At 30.9% G+C, this 27744-nt stretch overlaps 1 protein-coding gene across 1 annotated transcript in view; it reads right to left on the reverse strand.

The window, feature by feature from the left end:
* nrm (neuromusculin) overlaps positions 1–27744 on the reverse strand; it is a 385531-nt gene that overhangs the window by 347609 nt on the left and 10178 nt on the right. The window contains exon 2 of the mRNA XM_090117221.1: positions 3346–3516. Within this exon, the coding sequence (XP_089973347.1) occupies positions 3346–3409 (64 nt within the window). The 5' untranslated portion in view covers positions 3410–3516. The remainder of the gene's footprint in view (positions 1–3345; positions 3517–27744) is intronic.

Consider the following 27744-nt stretch of genomic DNA (forward strand, 5'->3'; position numbering starts at 1 on the left):
CCTTGAGGTACTCCAGAGGTAACTGGAATGAAGGAAGAACAATGACCTTTTATATTAACAGCTTGGCTACGTTCTCTGAGGTATGATTCCAGCCAACGTAGGAGATCGCCATGTATACCGGCCACCCGAAGTTTGTGAATTAATAATGAATGGGAGATTTTATCAAATGCCTTCGAGTAGTCGGTATAAACCACATCCACCTGTCCACCCCGGTCCATAGCACAAGCCACATTATGAAGAAATTCACACAAATTAGACTCTGTGGATCGTCGGTCAATAAAGCCATGCTGCTGTTCAATAATAACTGGTCTGATATGTGGAAATATAGCATCATAAACAACTTTCTCAAATAATTTCGCGATCGTATTTAATTTTGAAATAGGCCGATAATTTTTGATATTATGTTTATTTCCGGATTTATAAATTGGGATGACATGGGACCGCTTCCAGAGTTTTGGCATTGTCCCCGTATTTAGAGATAATTTAAATAAATGACAAATGGGAGACGCCAGATTGTAATAGCAGGACTTATAAAACAAAGGAGGAATTCCATCAGGTCCACAGCCTTTGGAAATATCCAATTTTTTCAAATAACTTGCCACTTTGTTCCGACAAACTTGAATTGATCCTAAACCTAAAGAGTGACTATCAACCGTACAATCTAGAGAACCACAGTCAAGCGAAGATTTACAATCGTCTGCTTCGTAAACAGATTGAAAATAATGGTTAAAAGTATTGCAGATATCATGACCGTCGCTTATAGTTTTACTATCTAAAAACATTGTGGCAGGTAAATCGGGACATGCTTTTTTAGATTTAACAAAAGACCAAAAATATCGACTATTAAACCTCAATTTGGTTTCCGCGTTACTGATATAACGATCATAACAAATTTTATAAGAGTGTTTTTCACGCCCACGTAAAATTTTAAAGGTATTGTAATCACTTAACCTTCCATAAGTCTTCCACTTTTTATGAAATTTTAACTTTTCTTTATTAATTTTTATCAATGATTTAGAGAACCAGGTTGGATATTTGGACTCAGTCACTCGTCGCTTGGGAACATATTTTTCAATAATATCATATAGGTAATCGTAGAAACTATTCAAAGCAATGTCAATGTTCTCCGAATTAAGCATACTAGACCAATCGCAGCGAGAAAGTTCAAGGCTAATGTCATCAAAATTAGCAGCGCGAAAAACATGAACAAAACGAGGGATCGATCGTACCTAAATTATTTACGCGCGAAACAACAATTTTAACGGTTAAAGCAGGATGATGAGCATCCTCCAAGACAAGAGGTTCATTACAATGTTTAACAGAGCATTCGCACCCTGCAATGACGAGATCCAGTTGCTTATTGTTTTTATTTCATCATTTTATTCATCATTGTTTATTTCTAATCCTCTCTCGTTTGTTTACTTTCAAAACAACTGATTACATAAACATAGTTATATACAAAAGAATATTTTGCAAAATAAATCACAGTATAGTACCACAGTATTACAATATTTCCTATTATTGTATACCATAGGAGGGAGGTGCATTATGCATATACATCTGTTTCACTGATCGTTTTTGCCATGCCAGACCTAGACATTTTTTTTTCTCCTCCACGGGGAATCGACACCAGGTCCTCTCGGTTCTACACTCATGCGTCAACCACTGTACCAAAGGGCAAATAAATCTCACTGTTATCAAATTCAGCTTGGAATTTTGAAAACCATTTATTCTTAGCCGATACAATAGCTTTTTGCAAATCCACACTTTTATCGTATAAAAATAACTGTCACGTCTGCGCTACAATTTAGTTATTTCATTTTGCTTCCCCGTGATTGATAGAGGAATAAAAACTACATTTTATTTGGAATATTCTCTAGATAAGTTTGTTAGCTAAATAGATTTGACTGGGCTGTCTTTTTTGAAGTATTCTTTGTGCGAATGTATGATTTGAATTGATGTATAGATGTGTTGCTTATTTTTCATTAATTATATTATTTTATACTAGCGGTGCGCTACATAAATAGAACCAATCGGAGATAACGAACTTTATTGAATCTATTCAAGTATTCATCGGTCCAGTACTTCCTAAGATTAGCACGTTCAAACTTCAGCTTTCTATTATTAGTATACATTTCAAAGCACAACATCTGAATATATTATGCATAATATATAAACTGATTTAATTTTAATAAATAGGTAAATAAATATGCGGGTATTTGTAGATTTAAGCCTATAAATACTTCATCTATCTTAGAGAGGAAGTTAGTCATTGTCGAGCTATCAGATCGATTACATGCCTTGTTGTTTACCAATGGGTTTACCGAGCCTATTATATGAGACATTAAACTTGTGTGAAGCATTCAGATTGTGGGTACAGTGGTCAGCATAGTATAGAGATATAACATAGCTAGAAATTGTAGTATATTGAATTGAAAATCGGTATTTAGAACAATAAATAAATCAAATTTCAATTCATTAGAATTTTTGTTTTAAAAAAACTTTTTAAAAGGCTTTTAAAACATACATTTATATATATAAATTCTTTTAAAAAGCTTTTTAAGGAGATTTAAATAACAAACAAATAAAATTTCAGTTCATAAAAAATTTTATTGTCTTATAAATAATATTATCACGAACGTTTTGTCACGGATGGATGATGATTTATTATTTCCTTGTATAACTTCTTATTCTTCTTATATCTACTTATTAAATTGTATCAGTATATGCAAGGATGCATTCTTAAGATAGTTTTAAGAATGCCTAGAGTATAGGTACGTCTCTACTATAGTCTCTTCACGGGGAACGTGGCAATAGTACGCATTTCTAGCATGTTATAATTTTACTAAAAAGATATAAAAGCGTATTTCATTAATTAACAAGTTCGATTCTGCGTCTTCACTCACAAACCGAGACAGAAAATCGAATAAAAATTATCTTATTTTCATACAGATTATGTTATAATCTCTTTCTGAACTAAATTCGTCTGATACACATTTTTTACATGAATCTACACTAACCAATTGTCACGTTTTTCATATTAGTAGGATAGAAATTACCTACTATTGTTCTACTGTTTGTCATAACTAAAAAGTAGTGGCTCTCCTTGAAGAAAGCAAGTCAACATATAGATCACTGTCTATTTTATATCAGTTTGTGATAAAATATCTGTCTGATTACATGAAAAATACAGTAAACTATTTCTTCTTCTTCTTAAAGTTATTCATCATCGATTCTACAAACAACATGTTCTACTAATGTCAGTTGTATAAAAATTACAGAGGCTTTTTAGTTTACGTTTTTCTTGTAATTGTATTATTCATAGTCTGTGCTAAGGCTACAAACCTCTTTCAGCAAACGCCTGACAGGCCATGACAGCAAGAACAACTGTCAAAATCTTCGACGCCATCTTGGATTTCGAGTCACAAACACTTCATTACACCACACTTCACTACACTAGTACTGAATCCAAATGTCGAATACTTTTGTTCACTCAACTTTTACACCATTGTGGATCTGAAACAAAAAGAGAAACAATAGTTAAATTTATTTGTTTTCTTAAAAAAAGCTTTTCAATAAAAAAGCTATCAAATTCGGTGCTGTCGTTCTGTAGTTATACATGGACATACATTTCGACGATTATTTTAAGTTTAAGTTAATAATTATGATCAGAACATTCTATTTTCCCCTGAAAACTACTAAAGCCATTTTTATAATACCTGTTTAATAGAGAGCAAGATTCGTTGAAAAATTTTCTACTAAATTGTGCCTATATTTAACATTATTAAATTAATGCATTCTTGAAAAAATTATAATCTACGATCCTTACAGTTTTTTCAAAATACTTTAATTCGATAACAAGAAATAACCACGAGTTTTCGCAACAAGCTTGTATTATAATAAACTGTCTATTAACATTATCTTCTATTAGTAATAAATAAATAGCACACAATATTATTGTATAAACCCTTACAAATGCCACAATCTGAAGTACGGTTTACGCTACATTATAAATGCAATACTACGAAGGAATTCCGCTACGTGTTTAATCCTAATTAGGTTAAAGGTCAAACGCATTGTTATTTTATTTATTATTAAAACGAAGTAGCTTCTAAAACATATAATTAATAAATAAGTGTACTTTTGAATGCATTATATCATCTCTTTAATAGAGTTTCGATCAAAACTAGCCACATTGGTCTAAATTGTTCTATTGCTTTTATAAGCTGCATTTCATATTGTATTTTCTGAGCAACCGGGCAACTTTATGATATAATTTTTATGTCTAGAGATAGTTTGTAACATAGAGAGTCACATAAGCTACTTTTTAGACGGATAAAATATACTCATTGCAATGGAAAGTTCTTTTGAATAAGTGTGCAAAGCCGCAGGCCGTAAACTTGTTTTAAATATATAAATAACACATATTAATCTCAAATGTACCAGTAACTCTTAGATATCAACAACGCTACCGTATTATACCACATTACACCAATTTCCTCTGACGTCACGCTCCAGTGTAAAAACGTCCAGAATGCGTGTCAGATGCTATAAATACATTGCCAGCGGGCGCCTGTCTATTTGTGGAACTGCGCATACAGAACGTCCTATGTACGCGTTACAATGTGGTTAGATCGAGTTCTAATCGCTTCCTTTTTGCAAAGATCTTGATATTAATTGATGTAATAGAGGATAATGGATATTTTAGTCTACATGCTGTGTATACTAGCTTGTTGCCCGCGCTTCACTAGTGTGAAAAAATTATACCCATTAATAATTTATTTGTTCATTATGTCATCGCATTTATTATTGAAAAACGTAGCTTTTTTTAGTTAAAATTTAAAGCCATAGTATTTTGTAAGTCAAATACTACACGATTTTTCATTAAAATTCAGCTATTATAACGTGAACAATACAGTTAAATATTAAAGCAAAATTAATAATAACTTCACTACATATAAAACAAAGTCGCTTTCTCTGTCCCTATGTATGCTTAAATCTTTAAAACTACGCAACGGATTTTGATGCGGTTTTTTTTAATAGATAGAGTGATTCAAGAGGAAGGTATATAATTCATTGTGTTTTAGACAAAGCGGGCGAAGCCGCGGGCAGAAAGCTAGTATAATAATTATAAAAGCAAAACTGACTTGTGATTGACTGACACATAAACACGAATTCCAATCTACTTCTACTATTTAGTAATATAATTTGAAAATTTTGAAGTCATTTAAAACTTTTTACCTCAAATTCCTAGCCTATTTTCACTTTTTAGCCACAAAATACAGTTTATTTGTTTATTAAATCGCTTCAAATAAATTAAAATGTTTATTTGCATGATTTGTGGTACAAACTGTTATAGACAAGCAAAACAAATCGACAGTTGATTGGCATGCACATATTGGAATTAAATGTTTACTAACATTAATTAAATACAATTTCTAATAATTTGAGTAAGTAATTGTTTTTATTTTAATGTTTATAAAATGGATACAACTGTATCTATATGCATGTTATGTAGAGGTTAGTTATTTTTTTGAAGTGAAACTGCTTTAGGTGTGTTGAGACTTGAGAGTAAAATTTCAAGGTCGCGTCATGCAATGTCCATCACGTCATGGAATAAGGCGACGATTTTGTTATATTTGAATCTTGCCAAAGATGTTTCACTTTGACATAGTGTGCTCGTCACACACTCTTTTTTTGATTGTATGTTTGCTACGATTTAAATTGAAAACTATTTGACCGATTTTTAAAATTCATTAACCATTATAAACCTACAATTTAACCAAGTAAGATGAGCTATATTTTTCGCACAGATCAACTCAGGAATGCCTGGAAAATTGGTTAGTCCTCAATATAGAGTCATAAAAATATCTCTAAATAAGACAAACTTACACGTAATTCTTTAAGGTATACTTTTTAACGCGACGTTGCCTGCATTTTAGACATATGTATCTTGTGCCTAATAATACCTAATTGAATATTTCAAAACCTATTTAAATGTATAAGTATCGAGTTTCTCACTGATTCTTCTGGGCAGAAGCGGCTTTCCAATGAATAAAACATTTTTTTTAAATTTAACAACGCAAATATCTTAGTTTCCCAACTGTGTGAACAGCCCCTTTCGTATAACTAATGCATTGAAATAATTAACCTAATTACTGAGGTATTCAACAGCTGTAACGTTTTAGGGGCATACATTGGTCTTACGTTGTAAATATTTAAACATGGCAGCCACATACCGTTGGGATGAACTTTTAATTTAACTGTTTAGGAAGTGGTTTTGTTAAGGAATCCTTTTTTGAGTTTAAATGATTCAGAAAATGTGAAATGAGGAAAAAAGGTGATACTGTATAGCTACAACATTTTTATTAAGCTTGTTACCTTGCCCCGGTTGCCTGGAAGAGATCACTTCTAAGTGAGGAGGCCGTCTAATAATCGCCTATGTTTTGCTTTGTATATTATAGTATTAATTTTCCCATATACAGTTTAAATAAAGAGTAATAAATATATAAATAAGAACTACAAATTCCATTAAAGAAACTAGCCTGCAGAATGGCAGCTCTTCTATTATTATGAAAAACTTCTATCTTAATAGATTACCTATTATTATTATTATTAAAATAAATCACGTTTGATATTTTGCTAATCTGCGACCTAACAAGATTATTTTTTAATTTACAACATCACTTTCAAGACAAAACGTCAGTATTCACATATCAATGAACAAATCATTATATCTCTAATTGTGAACTAAACAGTTAACTACCTGTCAATAAGTAGATTTACCCTAAAGTAGGGTAAAGCGAGCTATTTACGTACACTTAACAAATAACGTGTATCGAATTATCTATTCCACGTACACACGGACAGACGATCAAATATGTACACACTGTTTAGCGTCGAACATTCATCGTAATTTCTAGGTATAGATGAGAATTTATAACTAGGTTTGAACTCAGCCTCCAGCAGTCAATAATAATTAAAACGGAATATTTGAACGAAAGTTATACAGAGGAAACGTTGATTTTTTTGTATGTTTGTATGATTTTAATTTATGAACAGAAATCCAAGATATGTGTTTAAATTTTCGTTTCATCATTAAAAGTTTTATTATTTTTAACTGACTTCATTTTCTTAGTTTTGTTTTGCTTCGGAACATAAATATAATCAATGCGACATTGCTGTATTGATTTGAATGCGATTCTGCGAGGAATCGAACCTAACACCACGAAGCATTAGAAAATACATAATAACACGTATATTTGAGATTATTATATGTATTGAAAATGTACACATAAAGACGTATTCTAAGATACAAAGAGTAGGGGTAAATATTAGGAAAATATTAAAAATCGCAAAACAAAAAACATCGTATCGGCATGACGTGACAAACCGACATAGCGATATTAACTCTCTTTGTGGCTTTATTATTGTTACAGCAAGTCATAAGCGGGAGCGATTATTCACACATCTATTAAAATTATAAGATTTATTAAAAATTTTAGGAATCTTACTCGAAATGGTAAAAAAGGTAATAGTAAAATAACTTAAAAATAATTCATAACGTGAATTGACAACACAAGGCAACAAATTATTCATCATATAATATTATTATGATGGATTGTCGTGTTGTTTTTAGGCCTACTTTTTAAAAACTGAAAGTTATGTATGAATTGATCCAAAATTTTGACGCTAAGCATTGAAATATCATCTATTATTATGTAGCAAAAATGCAACCTGCCTAATAAATTTTTAAAAGATATTTCAGTATATTATGGAAGTAAACATACATTTCTTTCTTTCGATCCTATATTGTTAATGAATAAAATATGTAATTGTTTTTAAAATAAGACAATACCTTGTATTATAGGTTCTTTGAGTTTATATTTATTGCACACAGAAAATACATAGCATAAAATAAACATAACATTTATTTCTCGTTACATCTAGTAACTTATACCAGCACATTTCAATTGGAAAGGTAACCGCCACGCAAGAACAGGTGTGTCCCTAAATTGTCTGTTTAGTGCGATCGCGCCAATGTTTGTGCTCAACCGCCAATATTGGACCAATTGCCCTGTGGCTCAGTGGTTAATGGTTGTGAACGTAAGTAGGTACTCAGTTGTAGTCAAGGTCAAGGTGTAAAGTGTAATACAATTTATTGCCGACATCAGACTAGAAGAAATTACTTTTTACTTATTGCTTAAAAACGAATTAAAGTCATGTATATCAAAATCATATTACTCCTTAAAAATAAGTGATAGTCATATTATGTATATCTAAAAAAATTAATCTTCATAGTCAAATTTTTGACATTAATAATTGATGTGTGAATGTGTGAATAGAAATCTTGAAATGTTGTACGAAGCAACGAAAAATTGTGAAAGTATAATTTAAAGTATAAGAAAAATAGGTTTGTGCCGAACTACCGAACCCTCGGTACACGAGTCCCTCTCGCACTTGGCCGGTTTGTCTAAGATCAGTTTTCTTTTTATAACGAAAATCGAAATAGCTATTACTTTTTGCAGTTTTATTGAATTTAGCGATAAATACATTGGCCCAACGTGTCCAACGTTGGCCCATCAGGGTACCTACAGAGCCGCAGTCAAGCGTGAAGCGCTTTTTACCCCTTCTGTCAATGCTTGTTTCATATCTCTGAGGTGACGTTTTATTGTATTTCCTGTTATTATTTCGATAAAATGGAACGTTTGTTTTGGTTTGATGAGCTAGCATTCTCCCCTGGATTTGCTTATTTATGCCTTAAATTATCGCGATATAGCGCAAACTGCGTTTTATATAACAGTGTCAATTAGGAATGAATATCTTTACACGAAGACAGTTTAGATTTCGTATTTAATAGTGATTATTTTTCCGACCCAAATATCGACCAATAGAATTGCACCATTCGACGTCACGTGGTACAACCTACATGGTATTATACTGATAATTTTTTGAAAATTTTCTCTGGTCGTTGACGTCAAACTGACAGGTTGAATTCAATTGTGAAATTATTGGCCGACATTTGGGACGGAAAAATAATCCCCCGAATACCACACGAGCTTCAAAATTATCTGGCATTTCCCTCAAGGTTCCCTGCAAACAAATAAAGTCGTCAAGTTTTTCAGGAAAAATCACTCGCGCTTCGCGCTCGTGATTTTTTAACCTTGACTAAAAACTTGACTCCTTCATTTGTTTGCAACGAACCTATCGGAAAATACCCGATAATTTTGAAGCTCTTGTGGTATTATAAGTGATTATTTCAGTCGTATATTCTTCGAATATTTTTATGTAAGAAACGAAATAGTATCTTTTTTTAAATTTATAACAAAATTCAAATTCAAATTTCTTTATTTGCAGAATGTAGATTTACAAAGATGTTAGGTAGGTACAGATTACATAGACTCGGCTCGTAATTGAGCGTGCAAATATATATCTCAATTCTCAAATATATACAACTCAACAAAGAACATTTATAATCTGTTATATGTCTGTAATAATAATAATACATAAATATTTAAGGACGTGTGTTCATATCGTATGTATATGGAAATTTTATAAATATTTACTACGCATATATTCCTGTATATCCAGATATTGGAATATTTCCTGGATAGCTATAAACCTGGTGAAATCTGTGTGTCTCTTTTGGGAATTGTCTCGATATCGAGCCGTGCTGATAATGCTGATATATTATGGCATTACTCCTGCTTTATACCTGTGTTTACGTTTAAATCTAAGTTATTACTACGTTTTTAAAGATGTTTAGTAACAACATATTTTGTGAGACTGATTTTATTTTCCAAATTACATAGAAATAAGGATTTCGTCTTGTCTATGGAGTTTCTTGCCGGTTCTTCTCCATAGATACCTACTGTTTTCCGAAACGGTGGTAAATGTTAAAATATGTTAAGACTATTCGAAAGTATTTTTCCATTTGAGGTACGGACGACGGAACCCTAAAAATAATTGATACTGATGAAAATTAATTTAATAAATATATACCTTAGAATTACCGTATACTCTAAGATTTATACATTATAAAGGTGATACATACAAAAAGCCATGACTATATTGTAATTTACGTATAAGTATGGATAAAATACAATCTACAGAAATACGCTTGACTCTACGAGAAAGCGTAGACGTGGAAAATCATATGAAATATCAATATCATTAGTAATTCGAACTATAGAATTGATATTAATTGTAGAAACAAACATTTTACGCTACACAGCGCTTTACGCTATATACAGCTAAGATATTACGCAATTGCAATGAAATAGACAGTAAACTATTATACTTATATATTAGGTATATATTTTACAATAGGCATTTTACCTAGAGATAAAGCATAATGTTGATCGTATATATTATAGAATTAATTGTAACAAACGATGATAAATATTGTTAAGCTGAAGAGTTTGTTTATTTGTTTGAACGCGCTAATCTCAGGAACTACTGGTCCGATTTGAAAAATTCTTTCAGTGTTAGATATCCCATTTATCGAGGAAGGCTATAGGCTATATATCATCACGCTAAGACCAACAGGAGCGGATCAATGCGGGGCACAGCTTATTAGAAATACAATTAACATTGACAAAACACTAATAAAAAAAAAGATCGTAATACCAAGAACTAATCCATTCGAATCGTGCAGAAATCCACCAACTAGACCACTAAAACAGTCGAGTGACACTGAATGGATGAACTTCTAATTTTCAATTCGAATCCGGCAGGAACACATCATTATATTCTGTGAAAAGAGTCAGCATACAAGAGCAGATTGACCCAATTTTTTCTAAATGGAGTTCCGTCCTATTTGTCTTTGGAAATTCTAATTAAGCAAGGCCTGGTTAAAGTGGAAAATAGGGGTTTTAATTATTTGATTTGTGTAGTGTGGGGTAATTATATCGTGGACATTATCTGACAAGTCTTTAAATATACTACTAATACCAATTGTTTTCTAGTCATAATTTTACACGTGATTGTGAGTATTTTAGTGTATGTAATTATTTTAATTGAAACGATTTATATTTTGATTGAATTTGTCAGTAATATACTTTACTTAAATATTGATCTATGCTACTTTATCTTTACCCATCTGTACCGAGTTCTTTTGCCCAAGTCGAACCATACCCAAAATATAATAAAAACTACTAGTCTATACTCTATAATATTATGCCGTGTGCATTTTATCGATATCTGTTCAGCTATTTATGAATCAATGCAGTAAATAGAAACGTAAAACTTTTATAAAATAGCATTACTAAACCTCAACTACAATAATAATAATCATTAACTGCAAAACAAAATTAGCATTCTAATGAACCCATCCATACTCAGCCGCGGCAAAAACCGCTTAACTCAAGTAATCGTTACGCAAGGAAATGCCTCCCGCGAGCCCTGAATAATGTACGACTTTAATTGTTTAGAAGATTATAAATAAGAAGGGTTTAATTGTGAAGCCCTTGGAATAGGGTGTCCATTATATCGGCTGTTAATGGGACGTCCCATCGCACAGGGTGGACATATTTTTATGTTATTTTTTGACACTTTTAGGTATAAAAGTAAAATTTAAAAGTGAAAGTTTATGATGCGTATGTTGTTTTCAGGAATGTTTTTGAGAGTTTTCCCTACATGTATAATGTATATTGCGATGGTTCCCAATCAAAATGCAGATTTGTCGAATATGTGTTTCATCGCGATACGTGCAATGGAATGCGGAGAGAGGCGTTAGGGTTCATTCATTTTAATTTCTACAACGGAGTGATTCTAAATCTCATCACTACATAGTATAGCAGATTTTTTTTAATAGATAAAGTGCTTCTTGGTTTTATTATGTATTTAGTTTTCCACAAAGCGATAGTAAGCTATAAAAATACTAACTTTTGCCTATGGCTTTGTCGTAGCAGCGCTATTTATAAATATTTAATGAATACAATGAAATGGAGTCCCTACCGACAATTAAGCAGCCCATTTCTACAAGTAATGATTATTATCATTAAAACAGAACAGACACGCAATTTCGATCCGTTTTGTTGATTTAAAGTTTAATTATTTATTATTATTTCTATTGGTAATATATTTGGTTTCTTGTTTATCTTATTATTCTGTGTTCTTGTTGTATTTGTGTATGTTGATTTGTGTTTTGTAATATTTAATGTCTTACTTTTAACTTATTTTTATACTGTTCATTTTTTTCTGTCTTTTTATATTCACGCTTTTATATTCACCCATATAATTAATTGCGAGTAGATAAAAATAGACCAATGAGAATATAATTTATAAAAACTTTGTTTTAAATAACAATAAAACGTATTTATTACAGTTCTTCAGTACTTATTTCGTGAACCATAAAATCGAGAGATAGTACGTTCAACAGTCGATATAGGTCGAGAACATAGGTCGAGACTAATAAAAAAAGTTTTGTTCTTAAATATACTTACACTATAAATATACTTACACTATACATATATCTTTGAAAAACATAACAAACAAAAAAATCGTAATAATATAATATACTTTACTAACTGTACCCCGCGGTTTTACTCGCATTGCTCCACTCCTGTTGGTCTTAGCGTGATGATATTATAATATAGCCTATAGTCTTCCTCGATAAATGGGCTTTCTAATACCAAAATAATTTTTCAAATCGAAACAGTAGTGCCTGAGATTAGCGCGTTCATACAAACGAACAAACTAATATTATAGTATAGATAATTAGCTTGCCGCCCGCGGCTTCGCTCGCTTTGTCTAAAATGTAATATTTTATATACGAAAACCTTCCTCTGGAATCACTCCATCTATTAAAAAAACCGCATCAAAATTCGTTGCGTAGTTTTAAAGATACATAGGGACATAGGGAAGAGAAATTGACTCTGTCTATGTAGTGACTAGTGATATGGAAAAATAACTGAAGTAACTTTTAGTAGCAAATGAATTTATAAGCATTTTTCATGAAGCTACGAGAAATAATAAGATATATTTACATTGAAATAGGACATTGGATTGACGAGAACATAATAAAAAGTCATATTTATACGAAGGAAGAATCAAAAATCCTTTTATACGAAAATACCTAATAACGTTTGATGTTAACGAAGTATATATTTTCCGATATATTTATATATTTTCATATATTTATATATTTTCATATATTTTTCGATTAGCATTTCTTTAGTCTGTTTTTGCTGTAGGTAATGCTTATTAAAGTACCTAGGTAATAAAAAATAATTATTTTATTAACAAAAAACTAAACCACCTAGCCAAATAGTCACACTAGATACAATTTAATAGAAAGCACTAGCTTTCAAATAAAAATGAATCATCAAAATCGGTTCACCCAGTCGAAAGTTATGAGGTACCTATAAGTTATAACAAACACAAAAAATACACTCCAATTGAGAACATTCTCTTGTTTTTGCTTGAAGCAATCGATAATTATTATATCTATTGATATAGGTAAATATGTTGAACTAATATTATTTCAATATACAGTAATTATTTATACAAAGCAATGTTTGTGTTCACTGTTTACTCAGTTCTCATTTATTTAGGACTTCTAGGAATTTATTTAGAACTAAATAATGAAAGATAAATAAAATTTATAATATCTGTATCGGCTATTTCGAGTACGGCCAGCAAATATTATTATTTTAGGTACAAAAGTTAAGAAAAATTTGCATATCAATTTTTTGCAATGCTCAATGTCAAACGTAGTTTTAAAATCAAGTAAGTAAGTTCTTATTTAAAAGACCTAATCCATGCTTAATGCATATATTATTATTAGTTTATTTTGCTACGAAAATGCCAAATAATACACTCCGAACAGGACAATAAATGTTAATTTAAAAATAAAAATAAATAAAAACTAACTATATGGAGCTGATGCCAACAAAAGCCAGCAATATTCTGTAACTAAAACAACTCTACTCTTGAAAAAGTCGTTTTAGTTACACCATTTCATTATACATGAAACGCCTGAACCGATTTTAATGATTGTAATATTGTTTTATCCGCTTGGATTAAGATAAATAACATTTAAAAAGCTTTAAGTACCCGGGCGGAACCGGGACAAACAGCTAGCTTTTTTTATGTTAGAGCAAGAAAAAGGCAGGTGAGCCACCTGATGTTAACATCACCGCACATAAGCACGTGTAACCGTTTGTTGAATTTGTATGCACTAGGATTAATATAGAGGTACCATTAAATTTTAAAAACTTTCAAGACCGTGCAGATCCGGGTCGCTAGCTAGTTTATCAATAAATAATAACAGACGATGAAAGCACGTCTTCGGTATGTCATCGCAAATCGCTCGCATTATGTCTTGGTGGAGAGCCAAGGGATAGACCGAGAGCAGGTTGTTCAACTTGTCAACTGATGTTATTTATAGTTCGGGAGCTGGATAGCACTTATCGTTTGTAACACTATTCAATATTTATGAATATTATTTTTTGTTTAGATATACGTTATACAGTAATATATAGTGTCGATATTCAATTAAATGAATGATAATTGAACGTATCTAGTTACATTTTTAATAGAGACAATATAAACAAAGAATAATAATTAATGTACTTACATTTAAGTTTTTCTTTATTTATTCATATCAATAATGGTAGTCTGGAAGAGATCGCTACCTAGGTAATCGATAAGGCCGCCATTTGTACATACTTTTCTCTGTTTGTCTTACTGTATCTGTATTTTATATTAATTTCTGTGTGTGCAATAAAGAATTATCTACCTATTCTAAGTTGTTATCCCGCCTATTCTAATCTTCTTATATATAAAAATGAATCGCAAAATGTGTTGGTAAGCGCATAACTCGAGAACGGCTGAACCGAATTCGATAATTCTTTTTTTATTATATTCCTTGAAGTACGAGGATGGTTTTTATGTAGAGAAAACGTAAATATGTACCACGGGCGAAGCCGGGGCGGACCGCTAGTTGTCAATATAAATATTAACAAAATATTATCAACCTATACATAAAAAAAATATATGAAAGGTTATTATAACCTTATACCAATTATATAGGTCGTCTAAAAAGTTCTAGCATTAAATCAACTACTAAACTATGCCAAAGTTAGCCCACAACCTTAACCAATGTAACTATTCTAGAGGTAATAATAAATTCAGTATTCTATATTTAAGGCTGTTTCGAAATATAGCAGTTAAAAATGGTTAGAACGTAATAGTAATGTTATATGATTGCAATGCATAGCTGTAACTAAAGTAAAAATTACAGGGAGTATAGTGCTGCAGTAAAAATTACAGCTTTAAGCTATTATTTAAGTGAGTACCTAAGGTATGCTTATTTTTTTGTTTTGCTTTTTTTAAATAGTTCTATCATGCTTTTAGATTAGAATATTTCATGTATATGTGGGAATAGGATAAAATATTAAGATGTATTTCATAATTAGCTTTATTTTTAGTCTGTGTTTTTCTATTATTTACTCTGTGGATATGTTATCGGTAGATTGATGGTTATCTATGACTTGACTTTGTGTCTCGGTACAAAAAGAAATGGAGGATTGTAAAAATGTATTTTTGTTAACCGGTGTCTGGGAAATAAACTGATTGGGCTAATTTGGCGTTTTTATTTACACCATCCCCACATATATTATACAACTAACTTTCCGCCTGCGGCTTCGCCCGCTTTGTCTAAAACCTATTATCTTACATACTAAAACCTTCCTCTTGAATAAAATATCTATCTATTAAAAGAGACCGAAATCCGTTGCATAGTTTTAATTTAAGCATATAATATAGGAAGTATGGATATAGGGACAAAAAAAGCGACTTTGTTTTATGCTATGTAGTGATTTGATAATCTAATTAGATGCTTGCACCGACTTCGAATTTACTTGAGATAAGAATTAACCTGTTTACAGAATGCATGTTTGTAAACAAACACAAATGTTTCCTCTTTATAAGTTGTATAAATTTAAATAGTAAACTGAAATTGTTCGACCTTTAGGTATATCATACGCAGTAGATTTTCACGAATGTATTTCAAAGTGTTTTCATAAAATATTTATACAGACTAAGCTCATATTAATTTGGTTATAGAGAAAACAGAAATCTCAAGTATCGTATTAACTTATTTTGAAATAGAACAAGTTTGAATAACTTTTTAATTCAATTAGCGAAAATTGTTTCAGTAAATTTCTTCATTTGAAATAGCAAATGAATATCGACTCTATATCATAGGAAATAGAAGTTATTATCATAAAGAGTAATAACTATAAAAAATTTCATTACTTTTGGAGTTCCATTTTGGTACCGGCTTTGATTTAGGAAGTGGGGTAAGTTATTAGAAGTTAGCGATAAATAAATACTTGATTATTATTAAAATATGAAAGAATGAATAAAAATGTCTGCTACCTATATATTAAACGAGAATGTTTATGTGGACAGTTGAATGGATGCTTGTTAGTTGATACTTTCTTAAGTAAGAACTGCTGATCAGTTTATGATGAAATTTGCCAAAAATATACAGCATAAAACCAACTTTGAATTTGAAAAGCTTGTAGAAAATTATTATTTGTAAATACATGTAGGAGAAACAATCTTCCAGATTAGACCTAAGTTTCCCTACGACTTTTATGTGGAATTTCTCAATACCAACGGAATATGTTGAAAGAATATCGTCAATGTAATAAATGACGACCTAAATCTTTGTATGTCTCGATCTGATATTGTGTACACTAGTATCAGCCTTTGACTTTGAATAAATTTATGAGTAAACGGCATGATATAAAATGTATCTTGTAAGATGCATTCTAGGTATTATGGCATTAATATTAATTAAATTAGAAAAATAACCTTATTTACTTACTTAGTTGTTTTTTTTTTAAGTTAAAAACATCTAACCATCCATAATTTAAAATGTTACTTCTCTTTTTACTATTTAAATTATTCCTTGTTGCCTAAAATAAAACAAATAACAGCGTGCCATAATTCACCAAATATTGTGACTGAATTAATTATAATCTTATATATAAAAATGAATCGCAAAATGTGTTGGTAAGCGCATAACTCGAGAACGGCTGAACCGATTTCGATAATTCTTTTTTTATTATATTCCTTGAAGAACGAGGATGGTTCTTATGTAGAGAAAACGTAAACATGTACCACGGGCGAAGCCGGGGCGGACCGCTAGTAATATTATAAACAAATATCACAATTTTGGGACATTTCATGTCAAATAATGTTTATTTTCGTAAATCTTGTCATGTCCCCAAGCGATCTTGTCATAATTTTAGCGACATTTGGAATACAACATGCTTTGTAAAATAATTTCTTCCAGCTTTTTTACAATAGATATATAATATACATTTATTACACTGCCACACAGTAAACAAAATTAGGCAAATGTTACTAAAACGATGGAAAGAAGGTATAATTGGATAAACACACAATTTATATCCTTCGATTTATAAATACTTAAGTATTGTTTCTTGACACTATTTCGTAAATTACCCTAGAATAGAAATTAAAGATTTTAATGGATTTTAAACGCGATTTATTCGTTATATTATTCCGACGTTATTCTGTTAATAATATAATGAATAAATCGCGTTTAAAATCCGTTAAGATATTTAATTTCTATTTCTAAATAATACTCGTGTAAAATCAAACACAAGAAAATACTCTATAATATCAAATAATTATACTTTCCATTTAAAACCATAGTTCTATGTAAAATAAATAAAAAAAATGTGTGCATGTACTAGTGTACACACGTAAGAAGTGAAACTTCTTTATGACCTTATTTTTCAAAAAATAATTTACTATATGCAACTTTACAGAAATACGTCGAATCAAAGATGGCGCGTAACGGAAAAATGTCACGCGTAACGAAAAAATGTTACACTAAATTTTTTTCCAACCCCGATAAAGAAGTTTCACTTCAATAAATTTAATATTGTTTCACAGGAGCTGGATAACTTGCAACGGAAGCTTCATACGTCGCCTCAGGGGATATTTGACATGTGCTTTTGACCCAAGATGATGGCCAAAGGGACTATTCTCTGACAGCGTTCAAACTGTTTCTTGTAAATAGGTAAATAATCTTCTGTAAATAGTAAATATATGGTACTGTGTTCTACATTAAAATGTTATTTACTTCATAAAATGTTATTGCCAAAAGTCCTAATTATATTATAAATGTAAAAGTTTGTGATGATGTACGTAATAATTATGTTAGTTACTATTTCACGAAACACTGGACCGATTTTTTTATTATGAAACTTTAAAGTTACAGGTATAGGTACTAGGACAATGCATAAGCTATACTTGATTATGCCCGAGGGTTCGTCTGCGCGTGCTATTGCTTCTATAATTATGGTCAAAACGCGCGCCCGCGTATATTATACCTTAATAGACGCGGAAACTTCAGCGCGATTCAGAAATATAAATAAAAACTGCGCATTTTCAAAACTCAAGGCTGAAACATCAAGCATTTCGCGAGAAAGTAGTTTATGCTAATGAAAGCAATTAGTATAATAATGAGCTCTCCGGGCTTTTCTTATTTTTCTAGACTCTTGCTGTAAAACTGTGCTAAGTACAAAAATTACGCGATTTTGTTTCATTTTTAACTTACTTATGGTGAATATCGCAAATATGACCTATTTGTGTTAAGATTTGAATGTTTGTTGCTCTTGGCAGGAAAACGCGCGTCTATTTTGGATACAGTTTTGTATACAGATAGGTTTAAATGATGAGAAACATCTGTTATATAAATTATAGATATAGATATATTGTATAAATGAAAGATGTCGAATAAAGTATCGTCTAGGTATACAAATGTGTTTTATTTTTTTTATTAGTAAGTAAGTACATATTCTTTTTTTGTAGACTGTACTCATAGTTTTCAATAACCAATTTAATAAAGTTGAAACTTTGAACAGAATAACATGTGTTAAACTTAAATAGATAAAAGCCTCAAACATTCCATTGATCTCACATTATAAGGAAGTGTACACAAACCCTTACAATTATAAGTTGTGTTGAACTTGTCTTCGCAAAGTTGGGACAACATTATCTTTTGGTTATAAATTGACAATTGTGTACACAGGCCTCTACCCGACCCTACACTCGCATAACGCTTCGCGCATTTGCTATCATGAAAGACCCTTTGTTGACCTCCGTTTGTTGGACTATCAAATGCGTTGGTTTATGTTGAATACTGTTTTGTGAAAAGGGATTAGTTGGTAAATGTAAGTGAATTAATTTTGTGGTAGAACTTATGATATTGATTAATGTGCTAGTGTTGATAAGATCTTATTGTTTTACTTTTACAATTTGATAGAAAATTCACAAATAAAGTAAGTATAACAAGCATATTCTTTGTCGTTGCTGCTATATAGCAGAAAAAAGCTCATATTTAAAACGATACGATGACTAGATTATTGTTTTACGTTCTGAATTTAAATTATTATGCCCCGCCCGTGCCAGCCCCGGCTTCGCCCGTGGTACATGTTTACGTTTTCTCGCCATAAGAACCATCCTCGTACTTCAAGGAATATAATAAAAAGAAAATTATCGAAATCGGTTCAGCCGTTCTCGAGTTATGCGCTTACCAACACATTTTGCGATTCATTTTTATATTATAGATATATAAAACACACAGTACGAATAAGACTTGCTCTAGTTATGTATTGTTCTTCTTCTAACGAAATAAAAATAAGAACAAAAAACACATTTATTTAACCACTCCTGCCTGTGTTCCATACAACTACAACATACTTGATGTAGCAACATCACAAAATCGATATGGCTCATAACTCAAATCGCCGCCACTCACCATACAAACCTCCATACCTCACCTACGATTCACGCTCCAACCCACGACCGCTACGAACTTCGCTTCAACCCGCTACCGCTCAAGCTCAACCCGCTATCGCTCACCACTCGCGCTACAAACTGAGGTCACTCTTGGCCACCCGCCAGCCGCTCCGACCTCGCGTATTATTTCCACCATTTAGTCACTTTTAGTTAGTTTTAGTCATTGCTATTTACGTCATGGTGCACTGATACTGTTTTGACATGCTATCAAATGTTGTTTTTCCGGGAATTATTTAAATATCTATAAAGACCTTAAAGCTATGAATATATCGCTGTACAAATTTGTACTAAATATTATGCATTGTGTAAAAAAAAATACAGGCGTCCTGGCATCTCTGCAGCACGTTTTTCATCTTCGAGCCAAAACTCTCGTAAAAGCTAGAGCAACACAAACAACATAATTAAATAGTTTAAAAACAACATAATGTTATTATCCTATGTACATAATAATATGTTCAATACAATATAATATAATACTTGTATTGTTGGACCGCAGTCCAACAATAATAAAATGAGTGCGCATACTCATGTTATTATGCGTATCCAGTCAACTAGCTTTTTATGAAGAGCTTTTTATATTATCATCATATTATTAAGTCATATAGACTAGAGTAGATAATTTTTGAAACAAAAAAAAATCGCAGTCGGATGAAACCCATTAGAAAAGGAGGGGAATATGATAAAAATGTAAGGAAAAATAAATTACGGTCAATCCGAGTTCGGGAAGCGGGAGGGGGGAGCTTTTAAGAGAAAAAAATGGTTTCTCTCGATTTCCGACAAAACTACAAGTCCTATAGAAAAAAGTTCAATGGCAAAGTTGTAGGTAATTAAAAGTTCTACAACTTTTGTATTCACAATTTTTTCACATAACCTAAAAATTTAAGTGAAAAATTAAAAAAACCAAGATTTTGGTCTTTTATTTCTATCTACTTCAAAATTTATTTTTTTTCTACGAAATTTGGTGGAAACTTACTTTATTATGTCCCAAATACACTGTAATTTATTTGATTGAAAATATTTATTTTTTCGCCTTATTTTCAATTAATACCAAAAAAACAACCTAATTTTCAATCGAAAAGTCACCCGTCAAAATATCAGCTTTTTTCAAAAACTTGGGGTGCCTTTTATTCATTGAAATCTCTACTTTCATATGGTGTAAAAAAAATAAACACCACCATAGTAAATGTTCTCAGGAAATGCATACAAACAGTCTGAAAATTAGCTTTTACTAAATCAGGCACACTTCTCGAACTACCTGAAATGTTTTTATCGACATCATTTTGCTTTTGAATATGCTGTAAAATATTAAACTTAGAACAGATAATTATTTTTCTTTTGAAATATTACCGAAAAGCCGATACAAGAGAAGATATAGAGTTCAAGAAGTGTGCCTGATTTAGTAAAAGCTCATTATCACACTGTTTGTATGCATTTCCTGAGAACATTTACTATGGTGGTGTTTATTTTTTTTACACCATATGAAAGTAAAGATTTCAATGAATAAAAGGCACCCCAAGTTTTTGAAAAAAGCTGATATTTTCACGGGTGACTTTTCGATTGAAAATTAGGTTGTTTTTTTGGTATTAATTCAAAATAAGGCGAAAAAATAAATATTTTCAACCAAATAAATTACAGTGTATTTGGGACATAATAAAGTAAGTTTCCTCCAAATTTCGTAGAAAAAAAATAAATTTTGAAGTAGATAGAAATAAAAGACCAAAAACTTGGTTTTTTGAATTTTTCACCTAAATTTTTAGGTTATGTGAAAAAATTTTAGAACAAAAGTTGTAGAACTTTTAATTACCTACAACTTTGCCATTGAACTTTTTTCTATAGGACTTGTAGTTTTGTCGGAAATCGAGAGAAACCATTTTTTTCTCTTAAAAGCTCCCCCCTCCCGCTTCCCGAAATCGGATTGACCGTAATTTATTTTTCCTTACATTTTTACCATATTCCCCTCCTTTTCTAATGGGTTTCATCCGACTGCGATTTTTTTTATCTTTTCATTATTTTCAAAGGCTTCTACCCCAGTCTAATAGTATAAAATTAGGCTATAAATTTGTAGGAAGTATTAAATTTTACATCATTCACAGCAGGTCTAGTAAAAAAAAAATATAATAACATTAAAATCCCACTAATATTTTAAATGTTAAAGTTTATGTGTTATTTTATTTGTTACTTCCTCACGCAAAGACTGCTGAACCGATTTTCATGAAATTTTGCACACACATAGAGGATAACTTGGATTAACACAGAATAGTTTTTATCTCGAAAATTCCACGTGCGGTTTTTTCTTTGATTACGCGGGCTAAGCTGCCGGCGAAGAGCAAATATTATGGTGTTACAAATAAGTAGGTTTATTTTAAATTATTACTCCTTATTGAAGTCTATTCAAATACAGATAAATCAAACATCAAATATAAATTTGATATAAAATCTTCACAATGTAAAAATACGTCAAGGCCGGGAGCTGGCGATGGAATAGCTCGGAAAATGGGTTTATTATATGATATGAAGATTCACAAGGTCAATGCAAGGAGATAAACAAACGTTATATCGCTGTAATAACGAGGCGTGAACGTTTCGTGGGGTTATTTTAACCAATATATAAGTTACATATTATGTAATATTGACATGATTTAAAAGAGCAACTATGGAGTTTCTTGCCGATTCTTCTCCATAGATACTGCTTTCCGAATCGGTGGTAAATGTTAAAAATACTTATGTAATGACGATTCGAAAGTGCTACTAAATAGTAGTCTAATTGAATAAATGAATGTTTGAGTTTGAGTTTGAGTTTCAATTACTGTATACTAGGTTTTGTTTGTGGGTTTGCTTGTTTGTTATTTTATTATTGTAGCGTTTTGATACAAGTATGTGTCTTATACTCTTTAAGATTATTGTTTTGAAGATTAAATATGACACGTTATTCGGTAAGTACATAGGTTTTTAACTAAAAATGTAAATGTTACATGTTTTAAAATAATTCATCATTAAAACAGTCTGAATCTAATAAATAATCGGTAAATTGTTGTAATTTTATGAAATTTTCTTCATGTTCTAATAATATTCATATGTAAATATTTTTTTAGTCAAATTTACGTACAAAATAAATTAACAAATTCCATAATTTTGCATTGTTTACTTTCCAAATCAGTTCAAGGTTTTGCGCCATTTATACTCATCCAAATATTAGCTTTAAACTTCCGCATTTAATAACAATATTTTGTGTTGATAATATAAATACATCCGAATATTATTAATATGAATCTCTTCCCACATTAATTTTCTATACGTGGGTGTTTATAGCGTGAACAATAAAATAACGTCATCTAAAATCCTTTCTTGTCACCAATATAACACAGAAGAAATATAACAGAACAATAATATCTTGTATATGGATTTCGAATCTAGGACCTCCATCTACGCTCACTCTTTAACCGCTGCACCAAAGAGACATTATATAAGCTAGAAATATTTATAGTATAAGCAGGAAGAAAGAAAATTTCCACTAATCTATTGAGATTGTTTGTATAGCTGTGAAGATTTTCTTTGATATTTCACGCAAAAACTTGTGAACGGATTTAGTTGAAATTTCATATGCAAATAGATTATCTATTGAAATATCCAATAACCTACTTTTTATTATAATAAACTGGATAAAATATGCCATAATTTTCGTTATATCAGTTAAAATAAGCGAATTGTTAGCTCCTAGCCTATGTTGCTAGCCTATGTCGATTTCTTAGAAGGTATTTGTTGAGTCGTGTATTTATAAAATAGTTGACCTGGATACAGAGTCGAATATTTGAATTTCGCTATCTCGAGACATGTGATTACATTGAACAATAACCGAGGGTAAGCGACCTGCGTGGAGTCGGGAAATTGGATGGGTTTTTGAATAAATTTGGTTATATTTTGAATGTATTATTTTAGGATATTTCGTCATAACTAAAATAGATATTATGCTTCATTTATTATTTGGTTGGTGTTTCAATTTTAAAAGATTATGAGTTTTCTTAAAAGATTCACTGAAATGCGGGATTGAAATAATTTAATTCTCTTATCTTTAATCTACCTATTTAAGTTGCTATATTTTATAAGTTGCCATTTTCTCTAGGTATACTATAATATTCCTAACTACAATAAATATTTTTTTATAATAAATTTTACTGAATTTTGGGTCTGTTTTTCTTTCACAACCGTATCACATTCGACGAACCTTTTCCTTTACTTTCTCGTTCTTTAACACGCTCCACTGCACCTAAAAACCAACAAAAATTCCAAATCACAGCCCGCTACGGCTTCACGTAAATAGGATTAACTGTAAATCTCACAATCCCACTTATTTACATAATATAATTAATGTAATCCGTAATTAGTCGATCACTAATGACAATGATAATCTATTATAATATCCACTTTGATACCAAATTAATGGGTTGCATGATAAATAATTGTGTTATATAACTTCTCCTGTTATGATCATTATCGGTATTTTGTATATCAATGTAAAGTTACAAATAAATCAGATACATAATAGATTTCACTCTTATATACTTACTATGTCCCGCGGGTTTACGCAGACAAAACCACGAGCAATAATTTCATTTATTTCATTCCATATTACAAGCATAATGAAAAAAAAGTTTTACCTTGGCTTTTCAACTACATATTACCATTTCATTCCAAAGGGGTACAATTATTTAGTCGAAAAAGTTTAACAGACAGACAAACTTTCAGATTCACATTTGCTAATGGAATTTTCACAATGATTAATATAATTTAACCTAAATAAATGTTGCTTAGTGATAATGTGGCATTCTCTTCATGACCTATTTTTAATGGCATTGAAAATAAAAATATAAATCGTATCTCTTTTTAATATTTTTCATCCATAATATTATTTCGCACTAGTTTTCATATATACAGACTTCTTTAAATATAGCTAGTATATAAGCGGGCTACAGCTTTGCCTGTGATAAATTTATACCTTAAGTCATAATATGACCTAAGGATGACGTAAATATCCAAGGATGCAAGAATTTTATGAAATCGGTCCAGTTATTCCCAAGATTAGCACGTCCAAACCAACGTAAAAATCACCATCACTTTATTAAAGACAGATAACTATAGATATCATTTCTTTAAACAGTAAATCATTTGCATTACCTACGATAATTGTTTACATTTTTTATAACAAATAATAGGTACATAGTAATAGAATTTACTAAGACCACAAATAAGTCGTAGCACATTATCTTAAGTTCTCATTTATAATGATACTAGCGGTCCGCCCCGGCTTCGCCCGTGGTACATATCTCACAATAAAAAGTAGCCTATGTCCTTTCTCGGGTATCAAAATATCTCCATACCAAATTTCATGCAAATTGGTTCAGTAGTTTAGGCGTGATTGAGTAACAGACAGACAGACAGAGTTACTTTCGCATTTATAATATTAGTATGGATGACACTCTCAAATTAAAGTGTAGGCGATAATGCAAAATAAAATTAAAAATTACAATTAACTGAGTCATGTGAGTGGATAGAACATGAGCTTAAGACTTGACCCAGATTTAGTGCATTTGAAAAATTCAGTTAGGCTATCTATACACGAGCGTTAAATAACGTTGAACTAATGTTGATGTGGAACATCTAGGCGCACGTAAAACCGATTTCTGGCGTGGCGACGCATGCCGCACGCAACAAGATGGTCTAACTGTATACTAATCTATATGCAGTAGTGTTTTCACTAAATTCGTCGTACAAAATAATGTCGATGTTTCACATCTGCCGGGCGTCCCATGACGTCTCACATTTTTGAGCGTTTATTTCGTCTAATAGTGCAGTGGTGCGATCTTGCTTAGCATTAAAGTTCGATTTCAAGCACAGGAAATATAAAGATTAATTATAATATTATATATAAAAAAAACACTTATAAATAGTCTACTATGGTATGTACTGAAAATTTATACAAGTATTATGACAGAATTTTCGGTAAAGAAGATGAAGAATTACTTACGAAATTATCAAACGAAGTTTCAACAAACCTCAATTAATAATAATGAGCCAAAAACGCCGCGTTTGACCCGCTCGTGTATCAAAACCTAACTTTTTATATAGAGCATCAGTCTTAATGCACTGACTCTGCTCTTTTAATATAAAGAATGGTTATATGCAAGTGGCTTATCCCATATTTTATGTTTCAGACATTTAAGATATGCATTATTCACAATTAGAATAATTTTACCTTACAAGCTTCCATATTTTATTCGCGTTTTATTCAAAAAGAATGAATTATTATAATATATGAAACGTAAGAACTTTACATTTCAAAATTAAACATATTTTTACATTTTAATTTGACGTTTTCAAGACTTAAAAGCTAGGAAAGTTCAAAATTATGTATTACGGTGATGGAAATCAATACTAGATATTATTTATATCTATTACTAGCGGTCCGCCCCGGCTTGTTTGTAAATACTCATTAGTTGCTTCTAGTTTCATTCGATTGGCACCACGAAGTAGTACGTCTGTACCGAAGCATATTCTTGTTATTGAAAGTTGATTTCCGTGAAATTTTTGTTCGTTTTAAATATTTCATTTCAAACACTAGTTTATAAACATTATTAATTTCAATGCATATATTTACAAACTATAATTCTATCTATTTGATATATTACTAGGGGTCCGCCCCGGCTTCGCCCGTGGTACATGTTTACGTTTTCTCTACATAAAAGCCATCCTCGTACTTCAAGGAATATAATAAAAAAAGAATTATCGAAATCGGTTCAGCCGTTCTCGAGTTATGCGCTTACCAACACATTTTGCGATTCATTTTTATATATAAGATTACTATCTATTATGACTATTATTTGAATTGGCTGTTTTTCATCAAAATTATGCTTCTTTCTTGATAGATAGGTATAAAGAGAAAAGAAATGAAATCATTCATTAACATCACAAAATACGCAGGAAAATATTTACGAATTCGGGTACAAAATATACTACATACACTTTGCTGTGTGTGTACACAGCAAACATACAATAAAATATATCTCCCCAAAATACAGATTGAATTTTTAAACATCAAAAACATATTAAAAACACTGATAACACTTTGAAATTTAATTTTCTCTCGCAATTTTTTAAAATTAAAAACATAAACACAAAGCAAATTTCAGCCTGACCTTCTGAAATCCAATTTAAAATATTAAATATAGCTGCATTCATTAATGGATATAATTAAATTTTCATTTCAGTAAAATATTACGATAAATAATATCGTTATTTCTGTTTGACCTTAGGGAAATATATCGATACAGTTTTTATGTAACTTTGTATTTACTTGAGTTTATAACGTAGTATCTTAATTAAGAGTAGTCACAATGGATTTAGAAAAATAAATAATTGTTTAATTTTATTTTTTCTCATATTTTGATTTATGTAGAGCCCTAAGGTGTACAACGGGAAATTTTCGCTTTTTAACGGATGGAAATGGCGATTTATTTACTAACTAACCTAATTCGTCAATAAGAGTATTTTGTAAATTCGTATGATACAAACAGACTTACATACAGACAAAATTATATAAAATACTAGCTGTGCGGTTTCACCCGCAGTGCACCGCTCCTGTTGGTCTTAGCGAGATGATACATTATAGCCTTCCTCGATAAATGGGCTATCTAAAACCCAAAGAATTTTTCAAATCGGACCATTACTTCCTGAGATTAGCGCGTTCAAACAAACAAACAAACTCTTCAGCAGTTTACATAATATTTACGTGAAAACCATAATGGAAAATCTATAATAGGAAGAGGGTCTAAAGTACGTTTGTCGCGTGATAGCGTGAACTATTCTTATACCATAGACATAAAAAATTATATTCACAGT

The sequence above is a fragment of the Colias eurytheme genome, chromosome 27 (genome assembly GCF_061535395.1).
Source record: "Colias eurytheme isolate Ceu_HAF_F1 chromosome 27, ilColEury1 Martin Lab GWU primary, whole genome shotgun sequence".
Lineage (NCBI taxonomy): Eukaryota > Metazoa > Arthropoda > Insecta > Lepidoptera > Pieridae > Colias > Colias eurytheme.